The sequence below is a fragment of the Mustela lutreola genome, chromosome 2 (genome assembly GCF_030435805.1).
Source record: "Mustela lutreola isolate mMusLut2 chromosome 2, mMusLut2.pri, whole genome shotgun sequence".
Taxonomy (NCBI): domain Eukaryota; kingdom Metazoa; phylum Chordata; class Mammalia; order Carnivora; family Mustelidae; genus Mustela; species Mustela lutreola.
In genome coordinates, this window is record NC_081291.1 from 223,282,711 (window position 1) to 223,303,941 (window position 21,231).

The following is a 21,231-nucleotide window of genomic DNA, read 5'->3' on the forward strand; positions in this document are numbered from 1 at the left end:
CTCAGGGTCCTGGGAGCCCGCATCGGGCTCTCTGTTCGGCAGGGAGCCTGCTTCCTCCTCTCTCTCTCTGCTTGCCTCTCTGTCTACTTGTTATCTCTCTCTAAATAAATAAATAAATTCTTAAAAAAAAAAAAAAACCATCACAACTTTTCACAGAGATGGGACAAATAATACTAAAATTTGTATCAAACTCAACACCCAAAGAACAAATAATCCAGTCAAGAAATGGGCAAAGATGTGAACAGACACTTCTCCAGAGAAGACATACAAACAGCCAACAGACACATGAAAAAGTGCTCTACATCACTCAGCATCAGAGAAATACAAATGAAAACCACAGTGAGATCCCACCTCACACCAGTCAGGAAATGACAGATGCTGGTGAGGATGCGGAGAAAGGGAAACCTTCCTGCACTGTTGGTGGGAATGCAAGCTGGTGCAACCACTCTGGAAAACAGCATGGAGGTTCCTCAAAAAGATGAAAATAGAGCTACCCTATGACCCTGCAATCACACTACTAGATATTTACTCCAAAGATACAAATGTAGTGATCCAAAAGGATACCTGCACCCCAATATTTATAGCAGCAATGTCCACAGTAGCCAAACTCTGGAAAGAGCCCAGATGTCCATCCACTGATGAATGGATAAAGAAGTTGTGGTTCATCTACACAACGGAATATTACTCAGCTATCAGAAAGGATGAAATCTTCCCATTTGCAATGATGTGGATGGAACTAGAGGGTATTATGCTGAATGAAGTAAGTCAATCAGAGAAAGGCAAATACCATATGGTTTCACTCATATGTGGAATTTAAGAAACAAAACAGAGGATCATAGAGGGAGGGAGGGAAAAATAAAACAAGATGAAAGCAGAGAGAGACAAACCATAAGAGACTCTGAATCATAAAATCTGAACTGAGGGTTGCTGGAGGGGGGGGGATGGGGTGACTGGGGGATGGGCATTAAGGAGGCACGTGATGGAATTAGCACTGGGTGTCGTATGCTACTGATGCATCACTGACCTCTACCCCTGAGACTAGTTACGTACTGCATGATCATTAACTGAATTTATTTTTTAAAAGATTTTATTGATCTGAGAGAAAGAGAGAATGAGAGAGAGAGAGAGAGCCTGAGAAGGGGTAGGTTCAGAGGGAGAAGCAGACTCCCTGCCAAGCACGGAGCCTGATGCAGGACTCAATCCCGGGACTCCAGGGTCATGACCTGAGCCGAAGGCAGTCACCTAACCAACTGAACCACCCAGGCACCCCCTAAGTCACTGCATTCAAATAAAATAAAATTTAATTTAGAAAAAGAACCTAGAAGAAAAAGAGCAAAATAAGCCTAAAATGGGCTTTGGGAAAAGGAAAAGTATTTTCCTAAAAGTATGGGGAAAGGAGTAATAAAAATAAGAGCAAAAATCAACACAAGTGAAAAGAAAAATAATAGAGAATATCAATACAAGCTGGTTCTTTGAGAAATTTTTTGAAAAATCAACACATATCGGGGCACCGGGTTAGCACAGCTGGTTGAATATCCAACTCTTGGTTTCAGATCAAGTCATGATCCCAGGTCCTGGGATTGAGACCCGAGGTGGGTTCCAGCCTCTGTGTTCAGCAGACAGTCTGCTTGATGTTCTCTCCCGCTCTCCTTCTGCCCCATCCTGGGTCTCTCTCTCTCGCTCTCGCTCTCACTCTCAATTTAAATAAATAAATCTTCAAAAAAAAAAAAAAAGAATAAAAAGAAAAGAAAAATCGATACCTATCTAGCAAGACTGACCAAAAAAGAGAGAAAACAAAAATTACCAATATTGAAACTGATACAGGGGATATCACTGCAGACCTTGAGGACATCAAAAAGATAATAAGGGAAAACTATGAACAACTCTACACTCATAAATTTGACGATTTAGTTGAAATGGATCAATTCCTTGAAAACACACAAAGTGGCACAATTAACTTATAAAGTAGATAATTTGAATATACTATGACTATTTAGGGAATTGAATTCTTAATTTTATTTTATTAAAGGATTTATTTACTTATTTGAGAGAAAGAGAGGGAGAGAGAGATGGGGAGAGGGTGGAGGGAGAGGGAGAAGGGATTTTAGCAGACTCCTTGCTGAGCTCAGAGCCAGATGTGGGACTTGATCTCAAGATCCTGACATTAGGACCTCAGTTGAAACCAAGAGTTGGATGCTTAACAGACTGTGCCACCCAGGGGCCCCAGGGAAATTGAATTCTTAATTTTAAAACTCCCCAAAAAGATTTCTCCTGGCTCAGATGATTTCACTGGGGAATTCTATCAAACATTTAAAATATAATTAACATTGTTTCTACACAATCTCTTCCAGGAAATGAAAGAGGAGGGAACTCGCCTTCATTTTATGAAGCTAATATAATTCTGAGACCAAAACCATACAAAGATTGCAAAAACAACAAAAACAAACCAACCAAAAACTACAGGCCAACGTATCTCATGAAAATCCTTAAGAAATACTAGCAAATCAAATTCAACAATTTACGAAGATAATTATACACCATGACCAAGTGGAGTTTATTCAAGGGATGCAAGACTGGTTCAATATTCAAAAATCAATCTATGTAACCTACCGTGTCAACAGACTAAAGAAGAAAAATCACTTGATTATATTCATCGGTGTAGAAAGAGCATTGGAAAAAAGTCAACACCTGTTCATAATAAAACCTCTCATAAATATAAGAATGGAAAGGCCTCTGAAAGTTGATAAAGAAAACTTACCAAAAACCTGCAGCTAACATTATATTTAATATGCAAGAGGATGTGTTCACCCTGAGATCAGGAACAAGGCAAGGGTGTCCACTCTCATCACTTCTATTCAACATCGTGCTGGAAGTCTGGGCAGTGCGATAAAGCAACGCAAGGAAATTAACAGTCAGTATAGACTGGGGAGGAAGAGACGAAACTGTTTCTGTTTACTGATGACATGACTGTGTTTGCAGAGAATCCCGAAGATTCTAAAGCACTTCTAGAACCAATAAAGGGAGTTCAGCAATGCTGTGGGATGTAGATGAACATGCAAAAAAAAAAAAAAAAAAAAAAGTCATTTGTATTTCTATGCACTAACAATGCACAAACACGTGGACATCAAAAGTAGAATCATAGAACTATTTACCCTTGCTCAAAAGATTAACTGCTTAGGTGCAAGTCTAGTAAAGCATGTGTAGGACTCGCAGACTGAAAACCACAAAACCCTGATGGAAGAAATCGGTGAAGGTCTAAATAAATGGAGAGACATACCATGTTCATGGATTGCAACACTCAACATAATAAAGATGTTAATTTCCCTCAAATTGATACAAAGGTTCACTACAGTGAACCTATCAGAATCCTAGCAAGATTTTTTATAAATAGAACATTTTAAAAATTTATATGGAAAATCAAAGAAACTAGAGTAACAGAGACAATTTTGAAAAAGAAAAGTAAAATGGGAGCAGATAGAGATGGCCTACTGGGTTTCAAGATTCACTTTATGGCTGTGGTATTCGAGACTGTGTGGTCCTGGTGGATGGACAGACACACAGATCAATGGAACAGAGCAGAGAAACCACAGATAGATCCCCACCAATACATCTGCCTGATCTTTAGACCAAGTTTTTATTTATAGTAAGATAAACATACCATAAAATTTAAAAGTTTTAGTATTTGAAAGTTCAAGATCCTGGAGTAATTAGTCCACTGTAATGGTGTGCAACCATCCCTGTCCATTTCCAGAACTTTTTGGTCACCCCGCATGCACATTCCATACCCATTCGCTGCCCACCCCACCCCCCCAGCTCCACAAGCCACTGATCTGTTTTCTGTCTCCACAGATTTGCCTCTTCTGGGAATTTCATATAAATGGAGCCGTGTAGCAGGCGGCCTTTTACGTCTGGCTTACTTCAGCGAGCATCACGCTTTCGAGGCGCATCCGCACTGCAGCAGGGTCTGTATCCCATCTTTTTCACAGTTGAACAATTCCATCGTGTGGCTAGGCTGCGTTTGATGTGTCCATTCCTCCATAGATGAACAACTGGGTTGTTCCCGCCCCGTAACCGCTGTTGAATAGTGCTGCCGTGGACATTTTTGCACTGGCTTTTGCACACCTCCTTCCAGTTCCTTTGGGGGCGCAGCTGGGACTGGAATAGCAATTCTCACTGAAGAATTCAGCATATCGAGGTACCTGGCCGACTCAGTCGGGGGAGCTTGTGACTCTTGATCCTGGGTTTGTGGGTTTGAGCCCCACGTTGGGTGTGGAGATGACCTAAAAATAAAGTCTTAAAAAAAAGAAGGCCTTAACTTACGAAGGAAATTACTGGGGAGCCACCATTTTTCTCAGTGGGTGCACCATTTGCATTCCCCCGACAACGTATGAGTGTTCCAATTTCTCCATATTTTCGCCAACATACTACTTTCTAGTTTGGGATAATAGCCATCCTGGTGGGTGCGAGGTGGCCTCTCATTTGGTTTTCCTTTAAATTTCTCTAAGAATTAGTAATGTTGAGCATCTTTCACGGGCCAACGGAGGCTCAGACAGGGTCACGCAGCTCGCTGGTGGCCGACAGGATGTTAAGGTCCTGGCAAAGTGTCACCAGGAGCCTGAGCCTCCCCGGATGCCCTCCCAGGTGGGAAGTCCCCTCCTGCCCTGTTCCCCGAGCTGAGGCCCAAGTGCCCTGAAGTGGTCTCTACCTCCTTACCCCTGGGAGCCCAGCCCCTCCCGGGAGCCACACATTCTGAAGCCTCCATCTGCGGCAACACAGAAGGTCACCGAGTCCAGGCTTCTTTGAGGGAGCCAAGCCGAGCAGCCGAGGAGCAGCCCCCTCCGGTCTCTGCCTGACCCTGCCCTGATCTCTGGGCACATCACATAGGAAGCATTTTCCTCTCTTTGAGCTGACACGGCCTGGGCCTGTGAGCAGTGTCCTGTGTGCTGAGAGCGTGGACCCGGACACCGTCCATCCAAGGCCTTTTACTCACAGCCTCCTTGGGCCTCAGTCTCCTCATCTGTAGAATGGGGTCATCAACGCGGGCCCAGCGGGGCAAAGTGTAATTGCGAAGTACTCAGAACAGGGCCCGGGGCGCGGTGGGCCGGACGCGTCTGCTGTGTAACATGACCACGCTTGAGGAAGAGATCCCGCCCAGGTGGGGACAGAGGCTTGGAGACGGACGGCCGAGAGGCCGGCGGGTCTCTGTGCCCTGCGCCTCGAGGGGGACCTGAGTAAGGCCCAGCTCTCTGACAGCCAGGGGCAGCTGAAGGCGGGGGGGGGGGGGCTTGCCCTGGCTCCTCTCTGGGTCTCGTAGGCCGCCCCCAGCAGACCCTGCAGGAGGGGGCTGCCAGGGAAACCCCCACGGGGTGGAAAGTCCAAGATTCTCCAAGAAGCCTCGCAGATCTGTTGGCGAGAAGCTGGGCGGCACCTGTAGGCCAGGCCGGCTGCTGACCCAGGTGCACCCACAAGGCTTTCACAGCTCGAGAAAAGCGAAGACTCAATCCTTTTGGCTATTTTTATCCCCTGGACCGTTGTCTTGTGGTTAAAGTGTCCCTTGATGAGTCGGCTGCTGGGGGAAAACTCGGCCGGCTGTCCGAGTGACATTGCAGGGCAGCTTGGCCCGACGTAGGGGGACACTGAGCTGCCAGGGGAGTGGCTGCGGGCACCCTAACGCCACCAGCATGGCTCCTCAGCACCCCTAGAGCCTCTCTGTGGGATCCCTGCAGCTTGCCGGCCCAGCAGGTGCCCTCAGATGGGACACGAAGTGCTCGGCTCCCTGAGACCGGACCCCTGTGAGCGGGGACGCGGCTGCTCCAGCAGATGCTATGGTCAGCAGTGACTGCGACTTCTGTTTTCTTTCAGAGGTCACAGTGATCCCGCGGCAGAGCGGCCTGGCCAGGGGTGGGGCGAGCGTGCTTCTCTGAGAGGGCAGCCGGGCCGGCGTCAGTGGGAGCCTGGGGTGTACCCTCTGGGCATCTGTGATGGCACAAGGCAGGACAGGCTGGGACCGCCCCAAGCCCCACCGTCCGCGGCCACCGCCCACAGCACTGCAGCTGCTGGGCTCGCAGCTGGAGGCCGGCAGCGCGAGGGCTCTGCTCCCAGGCGGGAGGCCCCAGAACATTCCACAGCCGGCCCTGTCTGCTCTGATCCTCATTGCTCTTGAGGTCCAGCTCTCTGGGTGACAACAGGTCCCAGCTCTCTGGGTGACAACCCCCATAGCCCGAGCCCAGGCTTGTTCCCGAACACCCCAGAACACCCATCGGGCAGCAATCCGAGGGACCCAAGCCCAGGGAGGGGGACAAACCCACACAGGCCTCCCGTGGCAGGAGGAGGCCCTCAGCAGCGCCCCCAGAACTCCCACCACAGTAGAGAACATAGCGACCTCGTGAATCTTGGCGACACCCCCACGGAATCTGCCTGGGCCCCTCCCTTTGTGGGCGGCCCCTCCTCCCAGCGCAGCCCTGCCCTGACCCCGGGCTTCCTGGGTCCTCCCGCCCCACACTGACCACCAGCCCATCCAAGACTGTCCAGGTTCTTCTTCCAAAAGACCTCCCGTGGCTCTGAAGCCCGGCCGCCTGGACGTGCCTTTCGTCTGTGGCCCTTGTGCCTCTGCCCTAGGCCACGCTGGGTCCCGTGATCTGGCAGCACCCATCATAGCCTGGGATGCAGGTCCCCCGCCTGCTACAGCCCCCCAGGACGGCCTCCCCGATTCCCGGCATCATCCTCCAGCCTCCGTCGCCGGCCCTGGAAAGGCTCCTGGGGCGTCCCTCCACTGGGCCGTGAGCAGGACAAGGGCAGGGGCCCACGCTCGGGGCGTCGGTCCACCGCGCCAGCTGCCTTCTCTGAGCTTTTTCGGAACACACCTGCGGGAAGGGGCGGGTAGGTTGCAGCGGGTCCCCCGGGGGCGTGTGCTCCCGTGGAAGATGGGTCTCCGAGAAGGAAAGCCACGGGGCCGGCGCCACACAGCCTGTAGGCAATGCCCGGTGCTGCGCCCACCGGCAGGCACTCAGTCCTCCACCCGACAGCCACTCCTCCATCTGACCCTCCCACGGCCCAGGCCCAGGCCCTGAGCAATGGAGGTGGTAATGCCCGCTCCCCACGGGGGACCCTGCCCCAGTCAGCCCCGTGGTCCCGGGCGGAGTGGCCCGTGCGCCTTGGGTGAGGTGGAGGGTGCCTGGGCTGGCTGCCTCCCAGCCCTCTCACCGAGGGGTCGGCCCCAGCCCAGAAGCCTCCTTTACCAAGGGGAGGGATGCCAACAGCCTTCTGGCAGGCGTGGAGCTGGGGGGCCTGGGGCCTGGTCCTCACTGGATCACACAGAATTTTCCTTTCTGGCCCCGCCCTCTGGCCCTGATTGGCTCTGGGGAAACAGCCTTTGCTCTTTTCGGGGAGAGTCTGCTATAACAGAGACGGGGTGCTGGCTGGGCTCAGCCCTCCACGGGTGCCCTCCCAGCTGTGCCCCTGGACAGGGGCCGCGCGAGGGCCAGGAGGCAGAGATGGCCCAGCCACTCCCCAAGGCCAGTGGCGCCCCAAGGCCGCGGGACCCCAGGCGGGGAGAGGGGGCCCCGAGTCCCATGCCCCCAGAACCCACGACGGCGGGCGAGGCCCGGGCAGGTGGGGACGCTGTGCTGCGCCGTCTCCTGAGGCTGCACCGCACAGAGATCGCCGTGGCCGTGGACAGCGCCTTCCCGCTGCTGCACGCGCTGGCCGACCACGACGTGGTCCCCGAGGACAAGTTCCAGGTGGGCCCCAACCCAGACTCCCGGCACCCCCTGGTCTCCCCAAGCCCTGCCGTCGAGCCAGGGCCAATGTCTGGGAGGGCGAGCTTCAGATGGACCTCACTGGCCCCCCACGAGTGGGGGTCAGAAGGTTGGGACGGGGGCTGCTGGTGTGATCACAGGTCAGGGGCCTGGCCTCCAGGACAAGCTCCTGTCCTCCCGATGCCCCCTCCCGGCCCTCCTGAAGCTGCCCTCCAAGCCAGGGCTGTGGTCCCCGAGTCCCAGGCCGGCCTCCCTCGCCCCCAGCGCCCTCGGGCATGCCCACGCCCACCTCAACCCAGGGGCATGGACACGGCGCCCACGTCTCCTGCAGCACCCTCCGGGAGGGTGGCAGGAAGTAGGGGTACTGGGGAGGCAGGCGGCAGGGCCTCCCACTCCCCGCCTTGCTTCAGGAGACTCTGCGCCTGAAGGAGAAGGAAGGCTGCCCACAGGCCTTCCACGCGCTCCTCTCGTGGCTCCTGACCCAGGACGCAGCTGCCATCCTGGACTTCTGGAGGGTTCTCTTTAAGGACTACAACCTGGAGAGATACGCCCGGCTACAGCCCATCTTAGATGGCTTCCCCAAAGGTGGGGAGGGCACTGTGGGGGCGCGGGGGTCCACGGGGCTCGGGCCCCCTCGCTGGGGGCCTGCGGCGGCTGGAGTCACTCCAGCTGGACTGAGGAGGGAGGGCCGGGCGTGGTTAGGGAGCCCCTGGACATCACCCAGGACCGTCCTGGGCTCTGTGTGCCGAAGGGCCGGGGTCTTGCCCTCCTTGCCACGGTGGGGGCTCCGGTCTTGAGGCTCGGCCCCCCTTGCACCCTGCAGATGTGGACCTCACCCAGCCCCGGAAGGCGAGGAAGCCCCCGACGGGCCCCAAGGCCCCAGTGCTGCTGCCCAGACCCCCCACCAAGAGGAAGGCCCCGGAGGAGCCAAGAGTCGCCCTGCCTGTGGCATCGTCTCCACGGGGGACCTCCAGCCCAGGTGCCTAGTTGAGGAGCTAGTTGGGCACAGACTGCCCTGGGGAGCGCCTCACCCCTGACCACACCCCTTTCCCCACCGCCTGGCCTGGAGCCTGTTCGGCAGGGGCTGCACTGGTCCCCTCTGGATACCTAGAGGGTGAGCCTAGCCGTCCCTTGTCCCGGGACCCTGGGAAGTGGGCAGGATGTGGACACCAGAGCTCAGTAAAGCAAGGGGACCCCAGCGAGTTGGGGAGGCCCCACCTTGGCCCCTGCAGGGAGATGAGGGTCGGGCTGCTGCGCCCCCTGCAGGCTCCCAGGCGAAGGCCAAGCCGTCCAAGAAGCCCGAGAGCAGCGCGGAGCCACAGCGCCTCCCGCCGGGAACTGGTGAGCCAGACGCCCTGCCGCCCCGTGCCCTGCGGCCGCGGTCAGGGGATCAGGGGCCGAAGTGGGGTGCTGCCCTTGGAGGGCCTGTCCTGGCGTCTCCGATCACCCCACATGTGGCTGGCCCCGTGTCCCCGTCCTTCAGGGTCAGCCCAAACCACGCTTCCTCCAGAGTGTCCTGCTTGTCCGTCTGCTGGATGAAGCCTGGCCCCTCTCTGTCCCTCCTTGCTCCAGCCCGGGGGACCTCAGAGACCTTCTGTGGTCACCTGACCTGCAGGCTGCCCCTGAACTTGGCCTCCCTCCCAGCAGCCCAGGGCCAGGCGCTGGGTCCGTGTTCATCCCTGCCCGGAGTGAGTTCACACACACACACACACACACACACACACACGCACACGCACACACCACCACGGGTTCTCTGTACAGTTACTCACGGGCTGTCTGTCTGTCTGTCTGCGTCCAGGGGCTGGGCCCCCTCCCGCGCCCGCCCTGGGCAGAAGGAAAGACGGGTTCCACAGCCCAGGCCCCTCTTGCCCCCCTCCCCGCCGCCGCCTGCAGGAAGGCGGCGTCCAGGGGCTCTCCTTGCCACGGGTGACCCCCCAGCTGCCTCTCCTCTTCTCAGGAATTCAGACCATGGCCACTTCGGTCCAGAGGGCCGTGACGGTGTCGTCGGGGGACGTCCCAGGAGCCTGTGGGGCGGTGGAGGGGATCCTCATCCAGCAGGTGTTCGAGTCAGGTAGACGGCTCACCTGCCGGAGGGACGCAGGCCCCCGGGCCCCCGACCACCCTGAGCACCTCGCGGCCCCAGCGCTGGCGGGACCATGACTCTGCTACCTCTGGAGGGGGCACAGGCACCGAGGGCTCCCCTCGGGGGTGCGGGGCCCTGAACTTCTGGGGGGCCCGCGGTCCAGGGCCAAGCCTGGGTCAGTTCTGCGCATTCAGACGGGCCCCTCAGGGTCTTGGACTCACCCCTCCCCAGGACAGCCTGAACACCTGTGCGCCCCCCCACCTCCCTTCCCTCCCTCTGAGCTCGGCAGCTGCCCGTGGGGATGCTGAGGACAGTGAGGGCCAGCTGGCCCCTGGAGCCAGGGAGGGTCCCAGGGAGGGCCCCGAGGACCCTGCAGGAGCTCCCCATGGCAGTTATGACCAACGGCCAACAAAGCGGGCAGCTTCGAACAACAGACTCCCCAGATCAAGGTGTCGCAGGGCGTTGCTCCCTCCGAAGGCTCCAGAAAACTTTCCCCGCCTCGCAGCTCCCTCCCCCGGGATGCCGGCAGGCCTCCGCCCGGCTGTCTGCCGCCAAGCCACAGGGTCTCCTCCTTGTGCCTGTGTCCTCTCCGCTCTTGGGGGCACCCGTCATCGGACCCAGTGTCCCCAGTGTCCCTCGGGAGCCTGGTCCCGCGCGGAGCGGGGCTGAGCGGGGCGGGGGCGTGGCGGGAGCCAGCGGCCGGGCGAGAGCCTGCCCCGGTGCCCGGTCCCGGGGCCGCCGAGCACCGTCCAGCCGGACTCTCCTCCCAGGTGGAGGCAAGAAGTGCATCCAGGTCGGGGGGGAGTTCTACACTCCCAGCAAGTTCGAAGACCCCAGCGGGGGGAAGAGCAAGACGCGGGGCAGCGGCCTGAAGACACTGGTCCGGGCCAAGGGGCCCCAGGCTTCTGCCCCCGTAAGCACCGCGCTCTGCACCCGAGCTCAGCTGGGGCGGGGCCTGCGGGGGGGCGGGGCTCCTCCGGTGGTGACCCTCCCCTCCCTCAGCAGGGCGGAGGCGAGCAGAGAGCCGGCCAGCAGGGCAGGGCACTGGCGGCTCCCGCCCTCCCCAGCGAGCCCCAGCCCCACCAGGTAATGCGCCGCGCACGGGGGGAGGGGGTGGGACGCGCCTCCATCGCCTTCTGCCCCGCGCCCGGGGCGCTCCCGTGGGGGTGAGGACAGAGGCCTGGCTTTCCCTTAACACTACGCTTTCTGGTAACACACAACCGTAAAATTCCAAGTAAGTCAGGGAAAGCGAGTCCTACCGGGCTTTGACGGGTCTAGGCACCCGCTGTCCCTTGTCTCCCAGCGGGCCAGTGGGTGGGGGTCAGGAAGCGGAGCATCAGCTCCTGTCCTTGGGCTCCCAGGCAAGGTCACGGCTCTGGCAGCCCCCGCCCACACCGGGCGGGGTGCTGGGCCCCAGGCCTCAGGAAGGGCGGGATCCCAGCCGGCCTCCCAGGGCTCCCCGGAAGGCAGTGGCCGGGGGCAGGGCGGGGGCGGGGGGCTGGTTACGACAACGAGTGTGCTCCTCGCTGGGCCAGGCTGCATGGTCTGGTGGGCTTCTGGAGGAGGTGACCCCGCGGAGGAGGTGACCCCGCGGTGACTGTGGCACCATTTGGGCAGGGCTGCGAGGTGGGGACATTGAGGGCCCGCAGGGAGCAGGCAGGGGACGCAGCAGTGGAGCTGCTCTGAGGGGCTCCCCGGGAGGGCGCCCGCCACCCCGGGATCTCCCAGAGGCTGCGTGTGTCTCGCCCGCGTCAGAAGAACGAGGACGAGTGTGCCGTGTGCCGGGACGGGGGGGAGCTCATCTGCTGCGACGGCTGCCCCCGGGCCTTCCACCTGGCCTGCCTGTCCCCGCCGCTCCGGGACATTCCCAGGTGAGCCCAGCATGCTGGCCACCCAGGCTGCCCCCGCCTGCCTCCGTGGCCTCTTCTACCCAGCGGACCCTGACCCCGGGCAGGAGGCTGGGTCCTCCGTGGGTCCGTTCCGTGGCTGGGAGGGAGGCCTTCTTTCACATCCCTGGACAGTGAGGCTGGGGCCTGGGTCCTCCCTCCCCACCTCCCCGTGTGCCCACATGGCTCCCCCATCACCCCTCAAGCCTGGCCAGGAGGGGGGCCCAGAGGACAGAGAAGAAAGACAAAGGGCTATCCTGTCCCATCTCACTGCACACCCCCCAGCCCAAACTCCCCCAGGCCGCCGGGCCCCCCCTCTCCAAGCAAGGTCGTCTTCAAAGTCAGGCCGGGTTTGCCCATCGCAGGCAGGGTACCCGTCCGGAGTCTGCCTCCTGGCTCTCCCTGCCCCCGACACTCCCAGCCCTAGCCTCTCCTGCCAGCTCCCACAGCAGGAGGGGAAGAGCCGGGGTGGGACAAGGGACCATCTTCTATCCTGGCCCAGCCCCCTGAGTGACCCTGACCAGGTGGCTTGTCTCTGCCCCAGATGCTTGTCACCAGAACGAGAGTGTTGGGGCGGGGCTGCGGTCTGCCTTCCTGCCCCTGAGCACGTCCCCTTCTGCTGGGCACCACCCGCTTGTGGAAACGTGGGTCCGGGGGCTATAAACACCCCGGGTCAGAGAGGTCCCACTGACGGCGGGGCCCATGAGAGGCACGCCCAGGCCACTCTAGGTTAGCAGGAGTCCCGGATTCTCGGGGCTCGGCAGAGACGCTCTCAGACAGGACAGCGACAAGGCTTGCGAGGGCCCCCCCAGCAGGGGTAACCTCCCCAGTGTCCCGGGCTCTCCCGCAGACTGGCCGGGCCAGCGCCTCCAGTGTGGCTTTGCCCACCGGCCTGCCTGGGCCTCCGTTTCCCCACCTGAAGAGGGAGAGGGGTGACTTGGAGGGAACTTCAGGCCTCCCCTGCCCTGCGCGCTGGGAGTCCACTGTCCCTTCTGCTTTCCTTGCACGCCCCTGGCTGGTGGCCACGGGAGCAGCGGGACGTGGAGGTGTTCCAGATGCCTGCAGGCAAGAGCCCCGCCGGACCTGCCCCGGGCCGAGGAGCCCCCGCCCCCGGAGCCGCCCGCGGAGCCCCCGGTACGTGCAGGCTCCTTCCAGGGCCCTCTGTCCAGCCTGCTGGCCACCCCTGCAGGTCGGGCCGGCCCCAGCCATGCAGCTGTGCGCTCCCCGCCCCGGCCTGGCCTCACCGGCTCGGCTTTCCACACTGGGAAGTGGCCCTTCCAGTGGCCCCATTTCTCTGGCCTCAGCTCTGTCGGTCCAGCACAGGGATACCCTTCGGCTACTGAGAACATTATCTCAGAACGTTCTGAGCATCCGGCTGCAGCTGAGACGCGGGCGATAGAACACAGCCCGCAGGGGCCGCAGACACCCCGCCTCAGATGGGGGCGCAAGGACCTTGCTGAGCAACTGGACCCAAACCTTTCCAACCCAGGGCGGGGTTCCCCGACACCAGCTCCCCTGGGCTCCCCTGGGCTCCCAGGGTCCGGGGATCACTGACTCCCTGGGTGGCCTGTGCCAGTCCCCCTGTGGCCTCTCCAAGCCCTGACCCTCCGGTTCCAGGTCCTTCTGGGACTGAGGCTGACAGGAGAAGAGGCGAAGGGACTGTCCAGGGAGACCCTGGTCGGGGTCGACACCGCCGTCCCCTACAAGCACCTGCCGGCCCCACCTTCGGCGGCCCCCTTGCCGGTGCTGGACCCCTCAGCCCTGCGCCCCCTACTGTGTGTGGGCCCTGAGGGGCAGCAGGTGAGGGGGTGCTGGGGTCGGGTGGCTGTATGATGGGGGCTCAGGGCCTGCAGGCCCCCACATGGAGCTCTGACACGCTGAGGAAGAGGGGGTCGTCGTCGGGGCAGGGGGTGGTCAGGGTCAGGGCTAAGGGAGGCCTTTGCCAAGAGCCTCCAGACTGGCCGTGGAGAGGGCGGCCGGGGGCTGGGTGATGGAGAAGCGCCCCCAGAGCTGGGCCGGGAAGGAAGCTTCTGGAGGGACCCCAGCGGGAGTGAGATTCTGTCCCTGATCCTGAGACCCCTACCCCCAGGTACCACGATAAGGGGGATGGCCCCCCATGTTGGGGAGTCCCAGTCCCCCACACCCTCCCGCCTCCTCTGGGGGTGCAGTCCTGGGGTCCCCTTGACCAGCCCTAAAAAGGGGTCCGGGCCCACCACGGCAGAGGAGGTCTCTCCCGGCTGCAGTCCGAGGGTGCCCGGTGTCCCGAGCTCCCAGGGGCGGGGCAGAGGGCGTGGCCGTGCGTGAACCCCTGTTCTCTGGTCACCGCGCTGCTCCCCTCCAGGGCCCCGCGGGCGCGCGGTGCGGCGTGTGCGGGGACGGATCGGACGCGCTGCGGTGCGCGCACTGCGCCGCCGCCTTCCACTGGCGCTGCCACTTCCCCGGGGCCGTCGCGCGGCCAGGGTGAGTGCGACGGTGGCTGGGGCACCGGGCCGGGGAGGGACACCGCTGGCCGCGGCGCCCCCGACACCCTCGTCCGCTGTGCGCAGGGCCGTCCCGCGCTGCCGATCCTGCTCCGGGGACGCAGCCCCGGCCCCCGAGGAGGGGGCGACTGCCCCGAACCCCGCCCGCGCTTTGCTAGGGCCTGCCAAGGTCAGTGCTACCCGGGGAGGCCCCGACCCCGCGGGATTGGGGTGGGATTGGGGTGGCCGGGACACCTCCAGGGACTGCCCAGGTGCCCCCTTCCCCGGGTGTGCACAATGGACCCTTCGTTGGTTGTTTTCACACCGTACAGTTGTTCAAACGGGCCCCTTTGGGGTAACTTAGCATCGGTTTGAAAGAGACACCCACTAAGCAACAGCCGTAGGAGTTGGCGGTTGGATGCCCGTTTCACGGTGACCGAGCCCAGCCCCAAGTCCCCCTCTCCCGGTCCCTGGGGCGCACGTAGCCCCCGTGGGTGCGGCGAGGCGGGAGCAGCACGGAGGCCCCACACCTGGGAAGAGCAAGCCCACTGGGCTGCCCCGTGTGGCCCGGCTGTGCGGGGCTCCTAGTCCTCCGGCTCCTCCGGGCGCCCCCGCCCCGGGACCCCTGCAACCCCCCCCCCCCCGCCCCGCCCCGCCGCAGCCGGGAGAGCTCTCCGTGGTCGTCAGTCTGCCTTCCTGCTCAGCAGCGCTGGTCCCGGGAGCCCGAGGGCTGGGAGTTCTGTGTGCAGGGGCTTCTGGACGTGTCCCTGACCCCAGGACAACCTCTGAGGGCCCTGGGGGATGCCAGAAGTCCCACCCCCATCCGAGGCCCATCCTCCATCCCAACAGTACTCCCCGGACACGCTGTGTGGGTAACAGGCCAGCCTAGGAACTGGGGGGCCGAGGCCGTGCCCACGAGGGGACTCCCGCACAGCCCCACAGCCCGGCCCGCACCTGCCCGCGCACTTCGCGGGTGGGCCTGGAGGGCTTGTCCCCACCCGTCTGCACCGTGCCCGCCCCAACCCGGGGGTCCTTCCCGAAAGAAGATCTTCCTCTTGGACACCTGGGATCTTTGCTTTTTAAAAGATCTCGTCTTTGAGATGTAAAAATGTAATGACCTTGGAGAGTAGCCATCCCCGCCCCCTTAGCCCCTCCCGCAGCCCCACCTTCCCCGGGCGCAGTCCCAAGAATGTGGGTGTGGCCCCGGACCTTTTTCCCCAGCCCCGCCCCCCGCAGACCCGCCCCGGAGGTTGTGCTCCCCCCTCCCGCCCTCGGGCTGGTGCTGCCTCCCAGGACTGGTGTTGATGAGCTTTGACTTGGTGATTTTGAGCCAGGAGCTGGCGGGTCTCCTGTGTGGTTCGTTCCCTGGCCTGGCCCCTTAGCCAGGGGCACCATGGGCTTTGGCAGTGTTTGTTGGATGGTTGAATGGCTGGCATAGATAGCACCAGGCACTTTCCTCTCTGGGCCTCAGTTTCCCCATCCATGACGGGTTCCCTGCTAGCTGGTTCTCTAAGGGCCTGGCTTTCCCCAGAAGGCTGCACGTAGCAGGTGGAGAGGCAGGCAGGCCGGCCCTGGGGGTCTCGGGGAACCAGCTTCCAGGGGGACCAGGAGCTGGCCCGCAGCCGGGAGCTCGCTTGTGCCCACCTTGCCCGTGCCCAGCAGCCTGGGAGGAGCCAGGTGCTAGAATTCAGATCCCAGGGCCCTGTCTGGGGCAGCGGCCCCCTGCCCTGGCATGGGCCTCTGCCTCCCTCCCCCCCACCACCCTGGTTGCCTCAGCAGGGAGTTCTGCTTCATTCTGGCGGTCCCTAGCAAGGGTGCGGGAGCTGGGCTGACCTTCCTTTCCTGGGTTGCAGGCAGGGGACAGTTCTGCTGGTCACGAGCCGGTTCTGCACAGGGACGACCTGGAATCCCTCCTAAGCGAGGTAACATGTCACCCACTGGTCCCTAAAGCAGCCAGCACCCAAGCCTCCCTAGCAGCTGGGACAGCCCCCTTCTCGGGGGCTCCCAAGCATCACAGCAGGCCCATGCAGGCCCCTCCCCGCACATGCAGGAGCCCACAGGGGGCCCTGAGCCCTTCCCACCTCCAGCCCTGTCTGGGGGTCCTAGACCCTGGGGTCCGGGGACTGCAGAACCTCACTCCAGCACTGCTGAATCCTGCTGTCCTCCGGGGGTGGGTCGGGCACCCCGTAACCTCTCAGTGGACCTCTCACGGCTCCATCAACCCAGGTCTCTGCCCCCAAGGATGAGCAGCTTCAGTCACTGGGAAGAAAATGGGGCTTCTAGGGGCTCCGCCTTCTTTTGACAGGGGTCAGACTCCTCCAGCCATCCCCAGAGCCAGGGGGCCAACATGTGTCCTCTTCGGGCCAAGGGGCCCTGCCCTGTGCGGTGGGCTGGGCACAGGAGGGTCCCACACAGTTCAGGTGTCTTTGGTGGGGACCCCAGGCCCTGTAGCTCTGGCAGGGGCAGCTGCCGGAGACCGGGCCCCTGAGCGCGGGGAGGGAGAGAGCCCCCGGAAGAAGGGGCAGAACAGCCGCGGCGGCCTCGCTCCGTGCTTACGGGATGCTCTGACGGAGCACTGGGTGAGGAGTCCATCCCCGCCTGGCACGTCTTGTGGTGTCTTGGGCCTCAGTTTCCCTACCTCTGAATGGGAGGGTCAGAGTGCTCAGAATGCCTGGTGACCCTGGCGGCCAGGCTGTGCACAGTTGTCTGTGGGCTGTGCTCGGTCCCCGATTCCCCGCTCTGCTGTCTTGCAGCACACCTTCGACGGAATCCTGCAGTGGGCCATCCAGAGCATGGCCCGCCCGCTGGCCGAGGCGCCCACCTTCCCTTCTTGATCCAGGATGGCTGGGGTCTGTGGGGCAGCCCTGGGGGAGGGGAGGCCCCCCGCCGACGCAGCCTCAGCTGAGAGCAGAGCCCTGCTCCCCGCTCCCCACTCCAAGTCAGCATGCCTGTGAGTCCCCGCTCGTGCTCACGCGGCCTCCTCTGAGCGGGCAGCAGGACACAGGCCCCAGCCCTGGGAGCCGGGTTAGGACCAAGAAAAAAGGGAAGTCCAGGTGTGGTTTACACTCGGCTTGCAGCCGCGACTTGTCTTTGTGCACACACCAGTGTTGCACAGACTCAAATAAAAACCACTCTGGGGGGGTTTGACGTGCTCTCCCGTGGGGGGTGGGCCCCCTGCCTTTCCCGTGCCCCAGGCGTAGGCCGCGCTGGTGGGAAGGGGCGGGCCGGAGAAGCGGACGACGTGCTCCTTTCTCTGCTGGCTCCTGTCCCCCCGTCCACCTGCAGTGAGGTCCAGGCCCCCCCATCGTCTGATGCCCCCACAGGCCCCAGCTCCTGCGTCCCTCAGAGCCTCGGGGACTGACAGCCTCCTTCCCTCGGGGCTCCCCGTCCGCCTCCTTGTTCCGTCAGACGTTCACCCGGGAGACCTTCGTGGCAGATGGTCTGTGTCTGTCCAGGCACGCCGGTCCGAGGGGGCTCTCCGGCTGGAGGGACAGATCGCATGTAGGAGGCAGGTGACCTCCGTGAGGCACAAGCAGGTCCAGGCCGGGGCAGGAGGATGCTGGGGGTGGAGGCTGAGGGGGCAGGTGGGGGACAACCACCGGGCCGGCGGGTCGCGGTGAAGGGGCCTCGGGGCCAGCCCCTCCTCTTACCTTCCTCATGCTGTGGTCAGACGCTGGCCCGTGGCCAGGGTCCGGCCAGGACCCTGCCTAGGACACAGCGCCTGGGTCGGTTGTGGTGGAAGAAGACATCGGGGCCATCAGAGCTCCCCAGCCGCAGGGACCCCGTGGTGGATCGCCCTGACGGGGAAGAAGGGAGTGGCCACGGGCCTTGCCCTGCGTGGGCAGCTGAGCTGCGAGCCATGTGCTGACTTGGGACGGCGGCTCGCGTTCCCTCCCAGGGCAGCCCAGCCAGGGAGTGACATCCGGGACAGGACTCGTGGCCTTGTCGCCTCGGGGGGTCTGGCTGGCTCACCCCACTTCTCCGGGCCCCTCTAGGCCCCTGATCCACACACGACCTTCCTAGGCAACCCCTTGGGAACGGGCGGGAGGGGCTGTGCTTCAGGGTCGGGTCAGGGCTGGGAGGCCAGCCCAGCCCCCAGCGGCCAGGGTAAGCGCCCCGTGACCCTTAGTTGAGCTGCTTGTTCAAGCGAGGACGTCCCCTGGGTGGACATTGGTGTTCTGAGAGCAAACAGGCAGCTGGCCCAGCCAGGCCATGTGGGCAGTGGTGGGACAGACAGCCAGTGGGACCACAAGGCTAGGAGGGGCGTCCCCGACGTGTAGGCGGGTGATCCCATACTGGACTGGGACAGAGATGGGCACGGGGAGGGAGGGCCCGCGGGCAGGCCCAGGCTCGGTGGCCCAGAGCAGGGCAGGGGCACGGGGGGTGGGGCGTCCCAGCTCACAGAGCCCCGCTTCCCTGATGGAGGAGCGCCACAGGGCCCTGAGCCCAGCCTGTCCCGACCCCCTCGCTGACGGGGCGGAGTGGGGCTGGACCTTGAGCAGCTGCTGGGGGACGTGGTGTTGGAGCTGACAGGGAGAACCCACATGCTGGACCCCCCTGCCCATCGGCGTCCACACCCCCTCTTCTGGAATGCACCCTGACCAGGAATCCCTCGGCCACTGTGCACAGACGTGGGCTGGCCTGCCCCCTCGGCAGCCCTGGCACCACTGGGTCTCCCCCTGGGGGTTCCGGGGCCTGTGTACCCCAGCTCCATCCGAATCCCTCTACAGACCGGCCCACAGAGGCCCCCCGGGGGCTCAGGGGCCCCACTGGTGACCCACCTGGCTCATCTCCTTAAGCTCAGGCTTCTCCTCCGGGGGGTCTGAGGCCCTGAGACCCTGAGCTCCCCTCATCCGGCCACACCGTGGGCCACACGGCTTTGTGGGCGCCTCTATCAGGCGGCACTTCCATCCTTGAGAAACGGCGAGAACTGTCTGGTGTGCGTGGCCAGAGGCGCAGAAGGACCCCCAGCCCCCACCTCCAGCCCCAGGCCAGGGAGGGCGGCGTGTGCCCACATTTTCAGTCGCTCTCTGCTGGCCATGAGCCTGCCTTCCCGTGGCTGTCAGGTGCCTCAGCATCTCAGACAGGACGACAGAGATGAGCAGAGCCCTGCCTTCCCGGGGGGCCCTGTGGCCCTGCAGCTGGCCCGGCCGAGCTCCGCGCACCGAGAGCGGACGCCCCGCCAGCTGTCACACGTCTGCCTGCTCTCGCCTGTCTTTCCGTGGGCGTGGAAGTTTGTCTGCCTTGTCTAGCTCGAGAACAGTGTCTGCCTTTGTAACAGCCCGAGTGGCAGGTGCGCACTGGGCCGGTCCGGTCCTGTCCTCACACCCAGCGCCCACCACCCTGGCTTCCCGCAGCGCAGCTCGGGCCGCAGACGCTCAGTCCTGGGGCTGCGGGTGCGGCAAGACCGGCCCCTCCTAGGCACTCCGCGCGTCCTCGGCTGCCGAGGGCTGCCGCTCCCTCAGCGGCGTGTGTCCTCGTCGCCACGTCTCAGAGGGACCCTGGTCAGACGGGGTTAGGACCTGTGCTCGTGACCTCCTTTTACTGGAAGCACTTTAGGAAGAGCCCGTGTCCAAACACCATCACATTCTGAGATGCTGAGGGCCGCCAGTGCTGGCTGGTCACCCAGGTCGCCCTCTGTAAGAGTCCCAGCGGGGGCCAGCCCTGGTGTCCCCACCTCGGTGTTTCTTCTCAGTCCTCCGTCCTTGCTCAGGGGCTGCACCAGCTCCCTGGCCGTGGATCCCACGTCCGGGGGCTGTGTTCAGACGTGAGCCCGAGCTCTCTGCCCTGCGGCGGTGGTCCCCTCGCTAAGTCCCTTGCCGTTGTCAGTCAGCGCCCTGAAGACCTTTTTCTTTACAGGGGCCAGGACTGGGCCAGAATCCCATTATCAGCTCTTCTAGTCCAAAGAGGCAGGCAAGGCCTGTGGACAGGTCAGCACTTGCTTGGAAGCTCTGTTGTCACTGTTTATGAGCAAGGGGTCCGAGTTTCATCTGAGGCCAGGCCCTACGGCCAGTCTTGTCCTGAGGTGCCCGGTCCTATTTGGCGGACTGAGTGGGCTGGGCTGGTTCAGGGTCAGGGACATCACTCACTAGTAGGTGAAGAGCCTGGAGTCATGTCTGTCCCTCCACCCCCACTGCCTTTGTGACCGTCTCTTGTCTAGTTACTTGCTGCCTGTCCCCTCCTGATGGTGTGCACTGGGGGCAGTCTGTGTGACAGACCACGCAGAGACCAGGCTGACAAGGGCCAGCAGAGCTGGTTGGCAAATACTGGCAGAATTAGTGACTATGACTTTGAAAATGCATCAAACATTCTGTGTTCAAGGCATATCTTGATAAACAGGTTTAGAGGCCCAGAGTGGGGGTATTATCCAGACAATAGAAATGCTGAGTACAAGCCTGGTGGGGAAACAGATGAGTATTAATTTAAATTAAGTGTATTTACTTACCTATTTATGTATTTCTACTTACATATATCTACGCATACACATGGATGTAGACTACATGTATGTATAAAGAAAGAAGGTATATAGAGTGTACATGTACAGGATTTATGTAAAAAGAGAATATACATATGTGAATACATGCGTGTGTATGTGTGTAATACTGTGTGTTCACGCACGGGCAGAGGGAAGTTCCGGGAGGAAACACAGAACAATGAGTACATGTTGTTACAGCAGGGATCATGCATGATTTTCCTTTGCAAGTTGTCATTCAGATTGCTTTTAATTAACTGTGTGGGTATGATTTCTGAAGGGCACGTGTACTTCATGCTGGACATGCGTACCCAGAGCTGGGAGCCCCTGTGTGTGGGTGGTCGCCCACTGCTGCCCCGAGCCTGCGCCTGCCCATCTTGACAGAGCCTTGTGCCAGTGTGAGTGAGAATGAACGAGCACCGCCTTGCCCTCTCCATGCTTCCTATCGTGGAGGTGGGGCTCCCACTGCTTGTTCTCTGAACATCCCTCGTGATGACCCCAGGAGCTGCCCTTACACAGAGATGAGGGGCAGCCCCAGGCCAAGGCCGAGCAGCTGCCCTGCCATAGCTGAAGG

General features: G+C 61.3%; 2 protein-coding genes across 2 annotated transcripts; one reads left to right on the forward strand and one right to left on the reverse strand.

The window, feature by feature from the left end:
* Nucleotides 1-3,508: 3,508 nt before the first annotated feature.
* On the reverse strand, nt 3,509-9,484 carry LOC131825444 (uncharacterized). Its single transcript, XM_059164892.1, has 2 exons — nt 4,991-9,484; nt 3,509-4,293 (listed from the first exon to the last, which is right to left on the reverse strand). Exon 1 carries the CDS (start codon nt 6,653-6,655, stop codon nt 5,699-5,701), a length of 957 nt encoding a protein of 318 aa, XP_059020875.1. The 5' UTR covers nt 6,656-9,484; the 3' UTR covers nt 3,509-4,293; nt 4,991-5,698.
* Nucleotides 6,977-20,766, forward strand: AIRE (autoimmune regulator). The gene is made up of 15 exons (XM_059165114.1): nt 6,977-7,158; nt 7,451-7,739; nt 8,168-8,342; nt 8,581-8,736; nt 9,024-9,098; nt 9,715-9,828; nt 10,611-10,753; nt 10,846-10,926; nt 11,596-11,711; nt 12,761-12,860; nt 13,344-13,526; nt 14,068-14,186; nt 14,273-14,375; nt 16,039-16,107; nt 16,939-20,766. Exons 1-15 carry the CDS (start codon nt 6,977-6,979, stop codon nt 17,017-17,019), a joined length of 1,986 nt encoding a protein of 661 aa, XP_059021097.1. The 3' UTR covers nt 17,020-20,766.
* Nucleotides 20,767-21,231: the final 465 nt, after the last annotated feature.

Excerpts from the sequence above, each read along its gene's own strand:
- LOC131825444 (XM_059164892.1), bottom strand. The coding sequence starts at position 6,655 with ATGATGGGTGCTGCCAGATCACGGGACCCAGCGTGGCCTAGGGCAGAG.
- AIRE (XM_059165114.1), top strand. The coding sequence starts at position 6,977 with ATGCCCGGTGCTGCGCCCACCGGCAGGCACTCAGTCCTCCACCCGACA. Across the intron at positions 9,099-9,714 it reads GCGCCTCCCGCCGGGAACTG|GAATTCAGACCATGGCCACT; the intron begins GTGAGCCAGACG and ends TCCTCTTCTCAG. Across the intron at positions 13,527-14,067 it reads TGGGCCCTGAGGGGCAGCAG|GGCCCCGCGGGCGCGCGGTG; the intron begins GTGAGGGGGTGC and ends GCTCCCCTCCAG.